Source organism: Aquarana catesbeiana, linkage group LG01 (genome assembly GCF_042186555.1).
Source record: "Aquarana catesbeiana isolate 2022-GZ linkage group LG01, ASM4218655v1, whole genome shotgun sequence".
Lineage (NCBI taxonomy): Eukaryota > Metazoa > Chordata > Amphibia > Anura > Ranidae > Aquarana > Aquarana catesbeiana.
The window spans coordinates 167,027,342-167,047,274 of NC_133324.1; the positions used below are offsets into that span (position 1 = coordinate 167,027,342).

At 40.1% G+C, this 19,933-nt stretch overlaps 1 protein-coding gene across 5 annotated transcripts in view; it reads right to left on the reverse strand.

Annotated features, from left to right (window-relative positions):
- MCTP1 (multiple C2 and transmembrane domain containing 1) overlaps positions 1–19,933 on the reverse strand; it is a 1,184,139-nt gene that overhangs the window by 414,671 nt on the left and 749,535 nt on the right. For all 5 annotated transcript variants that reach the window (XM_073624522.1, XM_073624521.1, XM_073624523.1 and 2 more), the window contains 3 exons: positions 9,288–9,390; positions 8,820–8,921; positions 8,358–8,432 (listed from right to left, as the gene is read on the reverse strand). In XM_073624522.1, coding sequence (XP_073480623.1) covers positions 8,358–8,432; positions 8,820–8,921; positions 9,288–9,390 — 280 coding nt within the window. The remainder of the gene's footprint in view (positions 1–8,357; positions 8,433–8,819; positions 8,922–9,287; positions 9,391–19,933) is intronic.

Sequence of the window (19,933 nt, forward strand, 5' to 3'; positions counted from 1 at the left end):
AGAAAATATATGTTCCTACTTCCTGTAGATAAATGGGGATAGTAACAAACAACTCAAGGACACAAGGGGGTGAAGGCAAATGAATAATGCCCATATGGGATCAACCTAAAAAACGGTCGCCCCTACAAAATGATAAAAAGATAAAAGAAAACAAAAAAGGCCTGCACTCCTCGAAGAAAGAGATAACGTGCGAGAGGAGGCGGAGGACCCTAGAGGGTATAGCTACCATGAAGGGGTTTAAGGGAGATACCTATTGGGGCCAGGAAATAAACCAAAAAGGTAAAGAAAAAAAAGATTTAAAAAAAAATATGTTATCAAGATATCTTCCACATTACTCATTAACCACTTGAGCAAAATGGGTGTACGCCCCTTTGAGTGGCCGAGCTGCGGGTTTGATCAATAGAAAATGCTCAAAATGAATAATGGACCACCAAAGTGCAGTGATCAGATAAGTTATTTCAGATACGCCTTAGCTACCCACAGAATGGTGTAACATCCCTGAACAAAACAGAAAGACCAATACTATGGAAAAGATTTTTTTAGGCACTATTGAAAACCAATGTTGTAATAAAATACAGTTTATTATACAATTGCTTTAAAACCAAATGTGTTTGTTAAAATCCATATAATTTACAGATCCATATACTCTCAAAGTCTTCTTCAGGGTTTTTTTTTTTTTTAATACAGTGACATGGATATATTCTGCAAAGTAAATAGCCAACAAGTAAAACAGAAACAAAGAACAAGAAATACATATTGGACAATATGACATTCTGGGATACATAGTAATAAATCTAATAACTCACAATGTGATAGATGGAGAACAGATTTATTACTATGTATCCCAGAATGTCATATTGTCCAATATGTATTTCTTGCTCTTTGTTTCTGTTTTACGTGTTGGCTATTATTTACTTTGCAGAATCTATCAATCTCACTGTAAAAAAAAACCCTGAAGAAGACTTTGAGAGTTGAAACGTGTTGGAGTTCCTCTTGTCATTCATGTCTTTTTGATTGATGGCAATTATTTTTTCTTCTGTACATATGATGTTAATGGATATGTAAATTGTATGAATTTTAACAAACACATTTGGTTTTAAAGCAATTGTATAACAAACTTTTTGTACTTTATTACAACATAGGTTTTCAATGGTGCCTAAAAAATCCTTTCCGTAGTATTGTTCTTTTTATAGTGGTGTAATAACATTAAGAACAATTTATTAGAGATAAATGCAAAGGAAATACTTATAAACATAGCAAAACGGGTTTGCATTCCACTTCCATTTACGCAATGATGTCACCTGGCTCCACCTGACATGTTGCATCATTAATCACATGACTTCATCAGGGGATCTTCCAGGTTCTTACTAGCTACAGAAAATCAGTGAATAGGCATTCACTAGCCTCTCCTCCATCTACCCTGCAACACCCACCATGTGGGATAGTAGAGCCGGTAACATTCACAAGCATGATTAAAACCCCCATTACCGTTGCTGCCAACGTATGGCAAAAGAGTTAAAACAAGCCCCCATTCACCTACTGTCAGAAACCATGAATCAGACCGCGACAGAAGTACAGTTAAATCACACTTGTTTAATAATAAAAGTAAATAGAACAAACATAGTCAAAACATAGCCAAAGTTTGGTAACTGGAATGCATAGTCAGACAATCCAGAAAGTCAGGAAGGCAGGGAACAGCATAGTGGAACAGCAAGCAGGATCTGGAGCTAGAAGGAATGTCAGACAAGCAAGTCTTTAATAGGAACGTAGCAGTCTCTGTGCTGTTGACCAAGGCGAAGGCAGAGATCATCTGGGCTGGATGGCTTAAGTAGGCAGGACTGACGCGCAGGATATCAACAACAGGTGAGTCACTGTGGAAAGATAGAAGCTGCCAATTAGCCGACAGCTGAGCGGCCAGCTAATAGAAGGAAGGGCTGAACCCAGCCCTGACAGTACCCCCTCCTTAATGACCCCTCCCCCTCAGAGGACCACCAGGCTTGCGGGGAAAACGTCTATGGAAATCATGGAGGAGGACAGGAGCATGTACTTCCGAGAATGAGACCCAAGAGCATTCCTCCGGACCGTACCCTTTCCAGTGCACCAGGTACTGTATGAGCCAACGGAACCTACAGGAGTCAACAATGGACTGTACTTCATACTCCTCATGGTTCCCAACCTGTACAGAGTGAGGATGAGGCACCGTGGTGGTAAAGCGGTTGCAGACCAAAGGTTTTAATAAGGAGACATGAAATACATTTGAGATACGCACATCAGAAGGAAGGTCTAATGCGTAAGCCACTGGGTTAATCCTACGAAGAATACAAAAAGGCCCAATAAACTGAGGTGCGAACTTCAGAGAAGGAACATGAAGCCAGGTCAGAGGTTATGAGATGACAGCTAGACCCTGTCCCCAACCTGATAGGAAGGCGCAGGCACACGTCTGCGGTCAGCATGGAGTCTGTACCTATCATTAGCATGTCGCAAAGCCTCCTGGACTTGTGCCCAAGTGGAACGAAGACCACGGAGATGCTCCTCTAACACAGGAATACTCTGCGGAACAAATGAGTCAGGCAACATGGAAGGTTGGAACCCATAGTTCGCCATAAACGGGGACAATCGGGAAGCAGAATCCAAGTCACTATTGTGAGAAAAAGAGTTGATTCTTCCCAGGGTGGCCAGCAGCCTTGGGAGAATGGTAAGTCTGGAGCACGGCAGTACGGAGACTCTCTGGGACAAAGCAGCGGTTTCTCAGGAGGAGCATGGACCTGAGCAACAAGAAGTTTGTTACCTAAAGGAAAAGTGAGACTGGTGCGAACCGTAGTCAGAATACGATCCGGAGGAATCACAGGAACCAGAACCGACTCCATCTTGGAAGTGGAGGAAAATTTTCGTGACAAAGTGTCAGCCCTTACTTTCTTAGTACCAGGTAAGAATGAGACAATGTAAATGAAACTAGACAAGAAAAGAGCTCATTGCACCCTTCTGAGAGAGAGGCGTTTAGCCTCAGACAAGAATGTGAGATTCTTATGGTCAGTAAGAATGAGAACCAGCACAATGGTACCTTTGAGGAGGTGTCTCCATTCTTTCAGGGCTAAAATGATCGCTAACAGCTCTCTGTCACCATCTCGTAATTGCACTCCGCAGGTGACAATTTCTTGGAAAAGTAGCCACAAGGATGCATAGCGCTCTCAGAGGTAGGACGTTGAGACAGAAGGGTGCCATCTCCAGTCTCAGAAGCATAAACCTCAAGGATAAAAGGTAACGTAGGATCAGGATGTGCCAACACAGGAGCAGAAACAAAGGCAGCCTTGAGACTCTCAAAGGCCTTAATGGACTCCGAAGACCAACTCTGTGGGTTACCGTCCTTTCTGGTCATATCAGTCAGGGGCTTGACCCAAGACAAGAAGTTACAAATAAACTTCCGATAATCATTGGCAGCTAAGAAACCGCTGCAGAGGACGTAAACCCATGGGTCGGGCCCACTGCAGGACTGCTGAAAGTTTCTCTGGGTCCATCAAAAAACCAGCAGTGGAAATGTCATAACCCAGGAATTTAACCTGTTCACAATGGAATTCACACTTCTCCAATTTACAAAAGAGATTGTTCTGAAGCACACGACAGACATCTGTGTGGTGGCTCTCCAGGGACTTGGAAAATATGAGGATATCGTTGAGATAAACCACCACACATAACTGTAACAAATCTCGGAGGATATGATTAATAAATTCCTGCAAAACTACCAGGGCATTACAAAGGCCAAAAGGCATTACGAGGTACTCATAATGGCCTGCTCTGGTATTAAACGCAGTTTTCCACTCGTCGCCCTCCTTAATCCTCACAAGATCGTATGCCCCTCTCAAATCAAGCTTTGTGAAAACCGTTGCTCGCTTGAGGCGGTCAGATAACTCCGTAATTAACAGAATTGGATAGGCATTCTTAATTGTGAAATGATTGAGACCCCTATAATCAATACAAGGTTTCAGTTCACCACTCTTCTTCTTCACAAAGAAGAAACCAGCACCAGCAGGAGACAAGGATTTGCAGATGAAACCTCGAGAAAGTGCATCTGCACCATACTCCTCCATGGCCTTATCCTCCAAGAACGACAAAGAGTAAACCCGGCCACGAAGAGGTATGGAACCAGGTTGAAGGTCAATTGCGTAATCATACGACCGGTGTGGAGGCAAACTACCGGCTTGACCTTTGTCAAAGACATAGCTAAAATCACAGTACTCCTCCGGCAGGGAGGAGAGTGAAGAGGTACACAGGACCTTGGCTACCTTCTGGAAGCATGTCTTACTGCATTGTGGCTACCAGGAGAGAACTTCAGCACGGAGCCAGTCAAAAGAGGGGCTGTGCCTCTGTAACCAAGGATAATCAATAACCAGCGGAAACTTAGGTGAGGAAATAATTTGGAATTGGATTATCTCATGGTGAAGAGCCCCTATGGCCATGGACAATGGAACAGTCTCATGAGTTACATGGGCAGGCTGTAGAGGTCTCCCATCAAAAGCCTCAATGGCAAGTGGAGTGTCACGCAGCTGCAGTGGAATCCAGTGCTTTGATACAAAGGCAGCATCAATGAACAGTCCTGCAGCCCCAGAGTCGATTAGAGCCTGTATCTCGATGGATGACCCAGCCCAAGAAAGGGTAACCGAAGCCAGGGGCTTATCCTTCTAGATAACTGGGGACGAAACAATGCCACCTAAGGTCTGTCCATGACAGGACCTCAAGGTTCGGGCGTTCCCTGGATGGGTAGGACAAGACTTCAAAAAGTGACCTGCCTGGCCACAATAAAGGCACAATCTCTCCCTCCTCCTAAGGGTTCTCTCATCCACAGAGAGACGCGTGAAGCCCAAGTGCATGGGTTCATCTTCACCGACTGACTCGGTACCAGGAGGCATGGGAGGTGAGGGAGGCGGTGGGGAATGCAAAGCTCGGAGACAAATGTACAGGAGGCTTCTGCAAGCACTCCTTAAAAGAGAGTCTTTCTCTGAGTCTGGGGTCAATGGGGATGGCAAACGTGATCAACTTCTCCAGCTCAGTGGGTATATCTCGGGCTGCTATCTCATCCTTGATGGTATGTGAGAGACCATGAGAAAAAGCAGCTACAAGGGCCTCATTGTTCCAAGCAACCTCTTCTGCCAGAGTACGGAATTCAATAGCGTAATTGGTAACAGTTCTCGTTCTCTGTTTGATGGACATGAGGCATTTGGCAGCAGAAGTGGAGCATGCGGGAACGTCAAATACCCTTTTAAAAGAAGCCACAAACTAAGGGTAACTCAAAACAACAGGTTTTTGCATCTCCCATAGAGGGTTTGCCCAAGCCAAGGCTCTCTCAGAAAGCAAAGATATCACGAAACCTACTTTGCTTCTGTCCGTGGGAAATGCCTGGGGCAGCATCTCAAAGTATATCTCAACCTGGTTGATCGCCCCCAAAACGCTGGGGAAGTGGAGCAGAACCAGACATACCTCTTATAGAGGTAATACTCGAGGTGGGTGCCTGCACAGAGACTGGAGCAGCAGCAGGGATGGCCTACAACACAGATTGTACCGGAGCAGCCATGGTGGGAGATTCCAGGTAAGCCGTGTGACTCAGGAGCATTTGTAACACCATGGCAAACTGATCCATGCGGTGATCCTGCTCATCCAATCTGGAAAAAAATTTTACCAACAAGTGGATTGACTGCATCTTCTGAATTCATGGCCTTCGCCTACTGTCAGAAACCATGAATCAGACCGAGACAGATGTACAGTTAAATCACACTTGTTTAATACTAAAAGTAAATAGAACAAATGTAGTCAAAACATAGCCAAAGTTTGGTAACCAGAATGGATAGTCAGAAAAGCCAGAAAGTCAGGAAGCTAGGGAACAGTGTAGTGGAACAGCAAGCAGGATCTGGAGCCAAGGAATGTCAGCCAAGCAAGTCTTTAATAGGAACGCAGGAGATAGTCTCTTTGATGTTGACCAAGGCGAGGGCAAAGATCATTTGGGCTGGACGTCTTAAGTAGGCAGGACTGACAAGCAGGATATCATCAACAGGTGAGTCACTGTGGAGAGATAGGAGCTGGCAACTAGCCGACAGCTGAGCGGCCATCTCAGAGAAGGAAGGGCTGAGCCCAGCCCTGACACCTCTCTAGCTAAAGGAATTTTTAAGCAATTAATCCTTAAAGCTCACAACAGAGGCACTGAAATCTTTGCTCTGTCCCAATTACTTTCTACTGCAGCAGAATCTTGACACCCTGCCAGTCCTCTAATGTAAACATTCAGCAGATGTTTCAAAGCTGTTAACCTCTTGTTAACTACATAATGCTTATGTGAGGCGACAAAGATCGTGGGCCTTAACACCCACATGCTGTGCAATGGATTCATGGCGACCAAAGTTTCTGTGCTAAGAGCAAGCTTACTATGCGCTGCCAGCACAGTGACCAAGCTGTCACAGACAGCTCTGTGATCAGGAGCAGGCAGAACTGTCTCCTGATCATATGACTATTAAAAGGGGGATCAGGAAAGGGTTAAAAACAGACTTTATAATCTATATTTTGTGATCTTTGAAAATAAATGACTTCACAGTACATGCAGCAGCAGAGGTCAGGATTGTAATGTTTGAATGCTCTTTTATGGCTTGTTACGTATATTCAAAATGCTTTTAAGAAGAACTATCATTATACTTTTTATTTTACTGTTCTTTCTCTTATGGGCCAATCAGATAACAGCTATGAAAGAGATGGCTGATTCATAGCTGCAGCTTGTCCCAGCTGTGAGCATCTTCCCAAGACAAGAAAGTGTTCATAGCCAAGACAAGCTTCAGCTATGAATCAGCTGTCTCCTTCATGGCTGTTGTCGGATAAGCATCAGCAGGAGTGGACGGGGGCAAGTCAAACCTCATAACTAAGGTTAGAAAGCACTTAAAATATGGGACAAATTACTATATGTATTGTGTATTGTCCTTTTGGGTATAGAATTGTGACAAAATGATAAAGATAGATTTTATTTAAGCCTATAGTCTTGGCACAGATGCACTTTAGGAATAAAAGCTCTTTATGGAACAAGGCTGCTTGAACGGATAGCTATATACAGCTAAAAGTCACATTCTTTGTAGCAATGGGGTTGATTTACTAAAGGCAAATCCACTTTGCACTACAAGTGCAGTCGCTGTAGATCTGAGGGAAAGATCAGAAACAAGGGGAAGCTCTGCTGATTTTATCATCCAATCATGTGCAAGCTAAAATGCTGTTTTTTATTTTCCTTGCATGTCCCCCCCCCTCAGATCTACAGTGACTGCACTTTCAAGTGCACTTGTAGTGCAAAGTGGATTTGCCTTTAGTAAATAACCCCCATTGTTTTTATTATTTATTTATCATTTATTTAATCTTGACAACCCATGACAACATTTTGCCATTTTCACCTACATTAAAATGAAACACCATAACAATGTATATGAATGGTGGCCACATATATTTAAAAAAAAAACCTGTAGCATGTATTGCAATATCCCACCCTATATTCAATTATCCTAAATAAAAAGCATAAAAAGGCTCTTTTTACTACTTGACGCTCTAAACGACATATTTCACCCAAAACTGCAAATGTTTAAGATCAAATATATCACTGAGTGCGTCTGTCTCTATGCACTTTGCTTTGCTCTGTGAGATCATCCTAGTTATTGTAAACCTGGTCTTCCCAGGAGGATATTTGTCCTTATGACAACCTCCCAACCCCCTAGCATCAGATGGTTCCATACAATTCTGTTATTTACGCAGTCTGAGACAAGCATAATTTAAGTTATGATTGAGGTACATTGTCAGGACGGTATTGGGAAGCCCTGCTCCCTCGTGAATTACTTCATCTCATTATTATTGTTATTTTTATTTTTTTTACGCAACATTTGAAAAAGTACCCTTATTAATAGAACTTAATATAGATGCAAACTCTGTAAATCTTGAAATGGCATCGATACGTTAAGTTCAAAAAAGAAATTTTTATAGCTGTTCTTTAAATAGTCCACAAAAATGTAACTTAATGATTTAAATTTTTTTTTATTTTACATGCCAAAAGGGGAATTGGAATGAAACATATAATAAACACTGAGTTTATGGCACAGCAGAGGTGATTTATAATGAGCAAAGAATATAAAAGACTGTGTGTTGCTCATAAGAATTTGTCATATTTCCACTGGAGATTAGAAAATTATACAGACACCATATTGGTTGCTAAGTAAATTATGATTTTTTGTCAGTATTATTTACTTCAGGAGATCCATGACTATGTAACTTTTTTTTATTTTAATAAAACTTTATTGATAAAACCATGAACAAGAGAAATGTGTCAAATCTTGTGTTTATATCTTGTTTACCTGTTTAGAAAGTCTGGGTTCTTCCTCAACGTATTTCTGTTCTTTTGGTTCGAGCGTAGCAAGGCTGGCTTTTACCTGCACATAATATATGTTAGTTAAGAGACAACTTGTACAAATGATCAGTTTTTCTGCCTTAATTGTAATCTGTGACCGGCACATGCACCCTGATTGAAAATTCACAAAAGCAAATCGTATAAAGGACATAAATGTATAATACCAAGGGAGGGCAGCAGGCATGCATACTTAAGAGGAGCCGTGTCACCGCTGGTAACAGCAGCTGCATAGCAATAGGTGGGGAGGCTGCGCCATGCAGTGGCTGTATCAGTCTCTTCACTTTCCGAATGGTTTCAATAAAATGAAGGATAACAGTCCTAGACTTTTTAGATCCGTAACAAAAGCTTTTAAGAAACAGAGCTCTTTAGCAGTGCTGAGTTTTAAAGAAAAGGCAAAGTTAAGACTTACAGCATTGAAAATCACATCCATTTCAAGATAGATGACCCCCTTTGTTGGCCCTGTCAGTTGCTTGTTTTTCAAGACGTAGGCTTTCTGTTCACCATTTTGAATCTGTGGGAAGAAAGACATGACAGCCGTCTGTCTCACAGTCTCTACTGAATACACTACCCCGGCCACCTTTGACCCCCAGCTGCTGAAACTGACAGGGAGCCCAAAACAACTGTGGCAATTCTGACAAGTACCTGTTCATTACCAGCTCGGAGCCTGTCAGGAGAAATTAACTACCGTGGGATTCAACATGGTCGTGGACCGAGGGTGTTAAATTTTATTTATTTATTTTTTCTGTCTTTTTTTTTACTTCTGACTGTGTAATATTTCTTATCTTGGTTGAGAACTGAGTGACATTGAATAGAGACTTTTTTTTTTCCTTATGGAATGAGGGAACATTGAGATGTATGGCAGGTGAATGAGACTTACAGACAGTAAGGGTATGGCAACTTTGCCCAGGAAGTCAGCACTCCGGTCTCGGTCTTCATCATAAACTGTCACTTCAAGGACTGAGTGGATATCATTGACATTGCTTTACAGAGCAGAAAGAGGGAGATAAATAGAATGCAGCATTAAATAATGCACTCATTTCTAAACTCTACCAAGTAAACTATGCAGCATTCCTAACGCAAATATTGTATTACATTCTTTTCACTGAAAAATAACTGTGGTAATTTAGCATTCGAACTCAGCAGATTGGCCTCAATCTCAACTTGGTATTTATTCTTAGCACTGGGTAACCTGCAACTTAAATCCGCAAAATATGGCAGCAGTAATAGTTATCTCCTTCTGAATGTGCTGATTCCCTGGCTATTTTGCTGACTCTCTGGCATCAATGCTAACTGAAAGACTAAAATGAAAATTAAATGTGCCCCTACTATATTACAAACTCTAATCCAATTAAATTTAAATTCTTCTTTCCATAGCGGCACTATAAACCCCAAAACAGTATTCACAAAAAAAAATAAATTGGAGGAAGTAATAATTATTTTTTTCACTTTTTGTTTTTCATTTTTTCAAAATATGATGATCTGGAAATCTGAACTTGCTTTGACTTCTTCTCTGGAGGGAGGGGATATTCACTTACTAAAAGGAATATTTACTTAGCAAAGCGAAAGTCCACCAAGCTTAGTAAATGAACTATTTAAATAAGTGCAGAAAATAAAGCAAACAAAGACAGCATCAAAATTTTACATGATTGGATCATTTAAATGAAAACTACTTTTTTGTTAACCACCTGATGTCTGGGGCAATTCGAAATTTTTGACATACATGCTTTGCATACATTTTTTTGCTAGAAAATTTTTTAGAGCCCCCCATACATAAATTTTTAAGAAGAGGCCCTTGAAATAAAAAAAAATGGCTGTTGCAATTTTTTATGTCACACGATATTTGCACAGCCACAGTAAATTTACAGCAAAAATACACGTACATGAATTTTAGTGCACACAAACACAATAATCATTTTTTTTGGTAAAATAGATGTTGTGTTGAACAAAGAGATACCAAACATGTCAAGATTTAAATTTGCACACACATGTGAAGTGGTGACAAACTATGGTACCTAAAATTGTTCATAGGTGATGCTTTAAAAGCCTTTACAGGTTATCAATTTAGAATTATTAGTGGGTTAGTGCCCTATAATTATTGCTCTCACTCCAACATTCACAGCGATACCACACATGTGTGACGTAACCACTGTTTACATATGCGTGCCGGATCTCTACTTGTGTCTGCATTTGCACGCATGTTTATTTTGTTTACATTTACTTGTTCACACTTTTTACATTTTTTTCCCCTTTAACGTTTTTGCTATCACAAGGGGGCCCTTTTGTGACAGCTTCACGCTTTATCGAGAATAGACCCCTGAAGTTACAAAATCATTGTTGTTTCTGGGTTCATTCGGTACAGAGGAGATTGGAGAATGTACAGTATGTTCCTTCATATCCCCTGTAGAAAGCCATCCTGACCATTCCCATGGTCCCCGTCTCTTCCATGATCCTAGTATGGAGAAAGTCTTGAATATAACACAAGAAAAGCACTCAGAGGATCCCCTAGATGAAACATATGTAAAGGTTTAATAAATACTTATAAATGCTCTCCATGAATTCCATATAACATGATTTGTGATTCAAAACATTTTTAAGTACATATTGAGCGTTCACATCTAGGGGGTTCTCCGAACGCTTTTATTGTGTTAAGTTCAAGACTTTCTCCATTCCACCTTGTTCAAGTGGTTTCACATTTAGCACCTTGCACCTGGCTCGTTTCCCGAGGATGATATTATGAGTGCACTGAGACATTTTCAGAAATCTTAGCGCCAGACTTCTTTGGCATACACCACTTGCTGTCTGTATATATTTATATTTATGTCAGACAGAAAGTGGTTAAAAAATGAATATATCATCTAAAACTGCTACACAAGCCATTTTGTAATTTAATGTTATAAAAAAGTACCCTTCCACTGCAATCTTTAGCTGCTGTACTTTTAAAAAACTGTCACAAAATCCAAAGCAATATGGTACCTTGGAGGCATTCTGTTGTATGTAATACTCCCCCAGAAACGTAATTTCTTGTTTAGGTAACTGGTTCACTGATTTTCTTATACACCTACATTAACATATAATTACAGTTTTAGGCATCCCCTGTAATAGGGATTTCCTTTTTGGTGAGATACTCCCCAATCTCTTGTCTACTAAAGAATTCCTCATTAGGACAGGTATTCTGCACAGGTAATTATAATGAACACAGACCCATACAGGAATCAGTCTCGAAAGGATATTTGAAACGAACAACAATTTATTCAGAAAAAAGCAGGAATCTGCTGAGTTCGTTAAAATCCATGTGACATACATTAAGCACCCACAGGGGATTGTTTTTTCTCAACAAAAGTGGAGTTACATTTTCAGTGAGCACAGCTCAACTTTATTTACCAAGTAAATCTTCATTATGCTACTTAAACATTTGATTTCTCAGTGAACATTTTCACCTGCTTTAGTAAATAAAACCCATAATATGCCTGTTGCTGGTCTATAATTTTAGAGAGAAACCACTGAACAAATAGAATTTTCAAAAAGAGGTCAGCCTCCATAATTCAAAATATATAGATTTTTCTGTGCTTAGCCTTGTAAAATGTACAACTACTTCTTTACCAGAGAAAGGTTTCTTCAGTACCAAATGTACTGAAAATAAACATGCAATTCTTTAGAAGATGCAGTGCCAATTAACAATAAAATGACAACATTCATATATGAAAACAACTTCAAAGTGCAAAATCCAAGAAAAGTGCCTAAACAAACAACATAACTATGAATATGAAAATAAACATACAGGGTGTTAAAATATGCGGTGCCATTAAACATTAAAAATACTAACGCTTTCACATATGGAAACAAAGTCAAAGCGCAAAAAATTCAATATTCACTTGTGTACTGTGCATACACTGTGATTTTGTAGTAAAAAATGTCAGCCTCCACATTTTGTTCATACAGGATCAGTAGGGGGACACATAATGCCTCAGTCAGCACTGTTCAGTGCAAATGACAAGCTGACTGTTTTAGATTTGTAACTCCCAGAAGTACAGGAATTTATTCTATACACTAAGACCCCATTCACACTGGGACAGTTTTCAGGCGCTTTAGTGCTGGAAATAGCCTCTGCTAAGCGACTGAAAACAGCCTCTCATTCATTCAAGTGTGACTTTTCACACTGGGGAGGTGCGCTTGTGGGACGTTCTGAAAAGTCCTGTAAACAGCATCTTTGGGGCAATTTGGAAGCGCTGTATTTAGTGCTCCCAAAACACCCTGCCCATTGGAATGAATAGGCAGCGCTTCCGAAGCGCCGCAACACAGAAGTTTTTAATCTCTTCTTTGTGTTAGAAGCACCCCGTTAGCAGCTAATGCGGCCCCAGTGTAGGTGTATGCTCAGCCAAAATGTGTTTCTATAATTCTGAGTTGAGTTGGGAAACTTTAGATGTTCTTGTGGGTTTACTTCTGTCTATGACTTTTCACACACTTCCTGTTCTGCTGATAATGATTTCACCAAACAGGAAGTGAGGGTAAATCTCCAAATGCAACACAAATGCTGCTAGGTAAGCATAGAACTCTGTTTTAGTTTTTGTTTTTGTTTTTAATTATTGTATGTGTTCCTGGTCCTTACTTCCTTGTGAAAGCACTTTGAGCGGAAAACTGATTTGTCTGTATAATAATTGGTTATTAAAGAGGTTCTTTAGTATCTAAACCTTAAATGAAACATTTTCTATATTGCAGCTTACCAGTACTTAAATGTAGTAGCTTCTACATTAGTTTGATTTTTTTTATTTTGTGTTTGTTTATTTTTATGTGATGATTCTGCACACCTTCTTTCTTGAAGTGGTTATAAATCTCAGTCATGGTATCTGAGCAATGCACATACATCTGTAGTGTTTACTTATCTCTCTCCAAAGCCCTAAGTGCCGTTTCAGTCAAGTCTGAGAAGTTTTCCCAGCACATGAGATATAATTGTGTCGGGGGGGGGGGGCTCAGCAGACAGCTTGTCAATTCAGCACACAGTTCTCCTGCTGTGTGGAGAAGAGGGGGGTGCCTTTCCTCCAATCAGCTCTCACACACTGTAACTGCAGTCTCTCCACCCCCTCCTCTGTGCTGACAGATGAAGAAAGATTTTAACACTTTTCTGATCTTTGAAGGAGTGTAGGGAGAAGAAGACTGCAGATAAGCAAGTTAAATCTATGTAGGAGGATTTGTTTCATCTCTGTGTATGATCTGAGGCTGTTCACTTCACTGGGTATATGTGAGGGTTTACAACCTTTGTTGTGACAATGCTCACTCATCATACTATATATCCATGGTAATATCTTGACTGACCTCATTAGTCTTATTATAAAAGAGTTCAGACCAAATAAAGCACCCATCTACAACTACTGTACATTATAAAAAATAACATCTTTCAATACAAGTTAACATATTGGAAAAAAAAGTAATGAGTAAGAAAACTGACTATATTTATTCCCAGTACTTGCTGATTAAAAAATGCAACCAGCTCTGAGCTCAATTAGAATTCACAAGCAACAAAATCTGCTGTACCGGTGAATAGCTGGGAAGGTGCAGCTTTGGTGCTCCAGACTAAAAGTGAGGTAAATAAAAAAATAAAATTAGGCATGGGTAAGAGGAATGTGTTAAAAGCAAAATACAAGAACCCTTGGCAGAAGAGCAGACATTTCCTCTGATAGTATAATTTATCTGGGAGTAGTTTGCCAATAGTGCAGTTTATTATCAGCCTTAAAGGAGTTTTGGTCATTTACCTAAACATGCTACTCAAAGTCAATAATTCCGAATCCATGGTCATTTCTCATAGAACCTATATTTTTTTGTCATGCTGTGTCAAATTTTTACTTGTAGTTATTAACAAAGCGCTTGTTCTTGCTTATTTTTTTTAAGTGCTTGTTGTGGCTTGTTTTTTGGTTTTTGTTTTACATTAACATACATTAAATAATATGTTCTTCTTATCTGACCAAAGTAAGCAACAGTGCATGAATGCCCACCAATATATTATATAACATGAATTAGCAGATTTCATGTGAGAAGAGGAGTTCAAAGGCAGAATATCAATCCAGAATGTAATACAAGAGCCACAATGGGGAAATGCATCATTTTCATAGATGGCTTTGCATGATTACATTTTTGCCATTTTATTTTCTTTCTTGGCATATTTTTGGCAATGAGCTTTGACTCAGGAGAGTTTCACTATAGCACTTCTTGCGATAACTGTCAAAATGCATCCAATGACTTTATTCATAAGCTGCTGAAGTAGCCAAAACTATTTGCATACTGGGAAGATGTACTGCATTTCATTAGTCAATAGGCATTGTAGAGCTACCTAGTACATCAAAAGTGTATTAGTTAAAGTGCTGGGAAGGTACCGAAATCCTGTAACTTCGAAATTTGACAAAAATTATCCAGATATAGACTTATCTTCTTCAGCTCAATGACTTCTACATTGTACAAAATATCAGAGAAGTACAGATGGCATATGAATGGTAACATCCCCAATATGAAAATACAATCTAATACTTTTTTTTTTTACAATGACAAATCATTTATAACTGAAAATTGGAATTTAAAGAGGTTGTAAAGTCTGAAAGTTTTTTTTTATCTTAATGCATTCTATGCATTAAGATAAAAAGCCTTTTGTGTGTAGCAGCCCCCGTAATACTTACCTGAGCCCCATCTCTGTCCATGAGTGTCTCAGCCGTCTCCCTCCTAATTGGCTGAGACACAGCAGCGGCGACATTGGCTCCCGCTGCTGTCAATCAAAGTCAGTTGGCCAATCAAGATAGGGGGCGGGGCCGGGCCATGGCTCCTTGTCTGAATGGACACAGGGAGCTGTGACTTGGCTCGGGTGCCCCCATAGCAAGCTGTTTGCTGTGGGGCACTCAACAGGAGGCAGGGGCCAGGAGCACTGAAGAGGGACCTGAGAAGAGGAGGATCTGGGCTGCTCTGTGCAAATCCACTGCAACAGAGCAGATGAGTATAACATGTTTATTATTTTTATAGAAAAAAAACAAGACTTTACAATCACTTTAAGGGCACTTTCACACTGGGGCGGGCGGGTGTCAGGTTTGCGGCAGGCGTCGTTTTTGCGGCGCTTTAAACCTCTTTAACCCCCGCTCACAGCCAAAAAAGGGTTAAAAGTGTCAGCAAAGCGCCACTGCAGCAGCATTTTGCCGGCTCTTCAGCGGCGCTGCCCACTGATTTCAATGGACAGAGGCGCTTTAGGAGCGGTGTATACACGATTCCTACAGCGCCTCAAAGATGCTGCTTGCAGGACTTTTTTGAGCGTCCTGCCAGTGCACCGCTCCAGTGTGAAAGCACTCGGGATTTCACACTGGAGTGAGAGTAGAGGCTCTTTGCAGGCGCTATTTTTAGCGCTATAGTGCCTGTAAAGCGCCTCAATGTGAAAGTAGCCTTAAGGTTTATTTTCTCTGTTTGAACTGCATTCTCACTCATAGACAAAATATTTGTATTTATATGTATGTACATGTATGTACATGAGTAATCTCCCTCTGTATATAAAAAGCACCTGAGCTGTTTACATGGTTTGCCTTGGTTCTGCATTGAATTTTTCACAAGTGGAATTTTGGTAGCCTGTTACACATCTTTGTTTTAGCCCCATTTCCTGCTGCCAATCTGTTTATGGGATTTGCAGTAACTTTTTGTAACTGAAATTCCATCTGCTGCTCGCAGTTATTGCCATAACCTATGCCTAATCCCAACTCCCTGTTTGAATACAAATCTAACCCCCTACCTTACTATTCATAAGGAGTGAGCCATGCCATTTCAAAGGCATAAGAACAAGATGTACAGATAAGAAAGTAGGGGAACAAATAAAAGTTAATGTGGAGTAGAGACAATAAAAGCATATAAAAGCTATTTGTGCATTAGGTAATAGACTGATTGATTTCTTGTTCACCAAAAATTGAATTAAATTCTGTCACACAGCAAGTTTGATTGTTACTCTAAATACGGTCTGATTATAAGCCTATCCTTTATGGCATGCACATTTACAGATTGTTAAACATCGCACAAACTTCAAAAAATGTATGCATCATGGTATTCTCAGAACCACTGCTGTACAGACCCTACCATTAGTAATTGTTGTATAATGGATTGTACAGAACACTTTGGGGTGTATTAATAAAAAAATAATCACATAGAAATGTGCCCATTACAAGTGCATAAATGTTCATTCTGTGCAAAAAGGAGAAAAAACTAAGGTCATTATGTTAGTTCTGTGCTGCTTGAATGTTTTTCACTGATTTATATTAAGAAAATACCTAATTTGGTCACTGGATGTATCTAATGAAATTCCTATGATATTAAGCGACATCTTGTGGCCAGATGCAGTATTTTCTGTTTTAAATCAATGAACAACATTTGACTAACACAGGAATTGTCCTAATATAATTTATTTTCTACACCATTTACAAAGAACAAATACACATGCACTTTTAATGGGTGAACGGCTATCATTTTTATAAATATACCCCTTACTGCCTCCTCAACAAATAACCTAAAATATACCCCCCGAACAAATAAACTAACCCACCTAAATCTTGACCCTAACACTAATACAACCCATGAACCAGGATACTTACCTTATTCTTTGCTGGGAGCAGCAACACCAAGATAACAGTACAAAACTGAAAACATATAGTGATACTGGCTGACAAGAAACATATTTCAAAGGAAACATATCCTGAGAAAACATGTAAGCCATCATTGCTAAACTCTGGTTTTGAAAATACTTGTTCATGGCCGGTAATATTGATCTAAAAATAATCAATACTTTCTGAGTCACTGGCCTGTAATGAGAATGTAGATCAGGGGCTCTGACTTCACTGGCTGCATGCTTGTTTCAGGTCAATGTCACAAAGTATTGAGGACAGAAAGAGCCAAAGATCTTAATTATTTAGCAGCAAGGGCAGCAATGAGGTCCTCTGTACTGCTCCAGGTAAAGGTCTTCCTCAATATTCCTGGAACTGAGAAAGGCAAAAAAACTTTCCATATCATTTTTACTTATCTGCTTCTCCTGTTTATCGAAAGAGAAAAAAAAAAGAAACCTTTAGAATTGTATTTTGTACAGATAGAACATGACAGTCCATAGCAATGTACATACTCATCCTTATTTGCTTGCCATGAGCTGATGAAAATGTATTTTACAGTGTGAGTGATGAAAATATTTAATCTCTGCTTCTATTTATGCAGAGGTAATATTTGATTTTCGGAACCTCCAAATTGTGAAAAATAACAGCCAGTCTCCTTTACTGCAAGAAGTAAGCAGGCTAAACCATATTAGAAACACCACACTAGCAGTTGTAAATTTGAATTAGTCCTATGACTTATTTAATCGTGCGACTAAATAGGATGGCTGAATGCATCTGACGACTTCTCTCCCAGAGTTAATATTAAAATCTTACACCTTTAAAATAAACACTATGCTAAATAAACAAATGCAGGGACACGGTGGAATTTACACCTATTTACAGAGCTCTTGAAAGTTAAATGGAGGTGATATAAAATATAAAGCACACAGGACTTAGCTAATAAGACATTATTGCTAACCATTTTGATCATACCAACTACTGCATTACAGCGTGTCTGCAGCAATCAAGGAAAGTAAGATTCAAGGATGTGGTTTTTTTTTTTTTTCTTTTGCACTTAAATGCCAATTTGCTCATGCATTTCCAGCCTCACAAGCCTACAGAAAAGGTTGCAGTGACATTGTTTCACTATCTCTGAGAAGTCATCAGAGATTCCATCCAGCAACGAATGAAAGAACAAGATATAAAAAAAAAATCAAGGTGAAAGTCATATTGTGACCAAAATCTCACCCGTGGACAAAAAGGTCTGAAATGATCAGGCTTAGAGCATTGTGCAATCTAGTAACCCATGGCAACCTATTAGAGTTTATCCTTCTTATTTAGGTAAACTGAAATCGTATTTGATGCTATGGCTAACTGTCCTTTGTACATCAACGCTGCCTTTTATATTGCTTTACTGAATAAAATAATAAGAGTTGGGCTGCCAGTTTGACATGTGGGGGTTTTGTGTGATATTTATAGCTTAACTCATTCAGCAAAATAAAAAAAAAATAAAAAAATTGGGTAAGCTTGACTGCTGAATGATCTACAGTTATTTTTGAACTAGCACTGAGATTCTTGATTAGCACTAAAAGTCTAGGAACAGTAAGCCACAATCCTCTGTAACAAGAATGGCCGGGATATAACAGTTAGTACTAGTGCACTGCAGTGCTTTTGCAAGTTCTGTTTTCATTTTCAGCTTTCCCGTGATCCACATGATTGCTTGAAAGATGTGAAAGAACCAAGACTTTGTCCTTTATTTTGATAGCAAGAAGGGGCGGCCTACCAATTAAGCAGCACATATTTATTATCACTACTTCCTAAATCCTGGAAGATCCCTAGATATAAGGCAATTAGCAGGCAGGTAACATTACTATTAGAGAATGGGGAAATAAAGGGAGAGGCCATCTTTGGCTGCCCTTTCCTCATGGGATTGTGGCATCGGCATTTAGGAATCAATTTAAGGTTCTCTCAAGTAATTTTAAATTTGATAGGGTCAGGTGATTCAAGGGGTTATAGAAGGTTAATAGATTAATTAGGGATTGGTCAGTTAAGGTCAGGTGTCATAGAAGATTCTAGAAGGTTAGCAAATTAGATAGGGATTGGTCAGTTTAAGTCAGGTGTTTTAGAAGGTTCTGGAAGGTCAAGAGGTCAGTTAGGATTGGTCAGTAAAGGTCATATGACCTTTTAGAATATTCTAGAAGGCCTTTTTCTGGCCTATTTAAGGGAGATGTTTAGACAGGATTTTGCCAGTCACCAGAGAAAATACAGTGCAAAGAGCTCAGGCAAAAGAAGCTATTAATACTACTGGATCCTGTATTTTTCTCTGGCGGCATGAAGACCCTAATACGTCAGCTACTAGAACGAGCGGAGGCGGCTGGAGGAGAAGAATGGATCCCGCACTGCCTTGCCTTACCTGCGGGTCAAGACTCTGGTGGAGCTGAGAGAAGATCGGAAACAGCGCCGAGACGGAGTGGTGAAGATGGATCTCGTCAGCGTCCATTTCGGGTCGCTGTAGAAGAAGTGTTTCCGGCGCCTGTAGTTCCGGAGGTCGAGAGGCAAGAGGACGTCACGCAAGCCAAAGAAGAGGGGCGTAGAACGAGCAAGAGGAAGTGTCTTCCGAGGAGGATCTTCAGTCCGGCTCCGCCCGTGCAGGAAATCGAAAGGCGAGAGAGGTCGGTTTCGTCCTCGGGTAGTCGGCGCACATGCGCGACTACATCGAATGATAGAAGAGATGGGCGAACAGGTCGGGTGACGTCTGAGTCTATCGTACGGTCACCTGAGCAACAGAATCGATCGGATCATCAGCTGTGCGGTGTGCTTTGCCAATGCCTACTGATGGAGTCAATAGTGCTATAGGTAATGATGGTGAGTGTACAGCTTTCTCCCAACTCTCTGAATTGTCTTCCTCTTTACAGCAACTTATTGCGGTTATGCG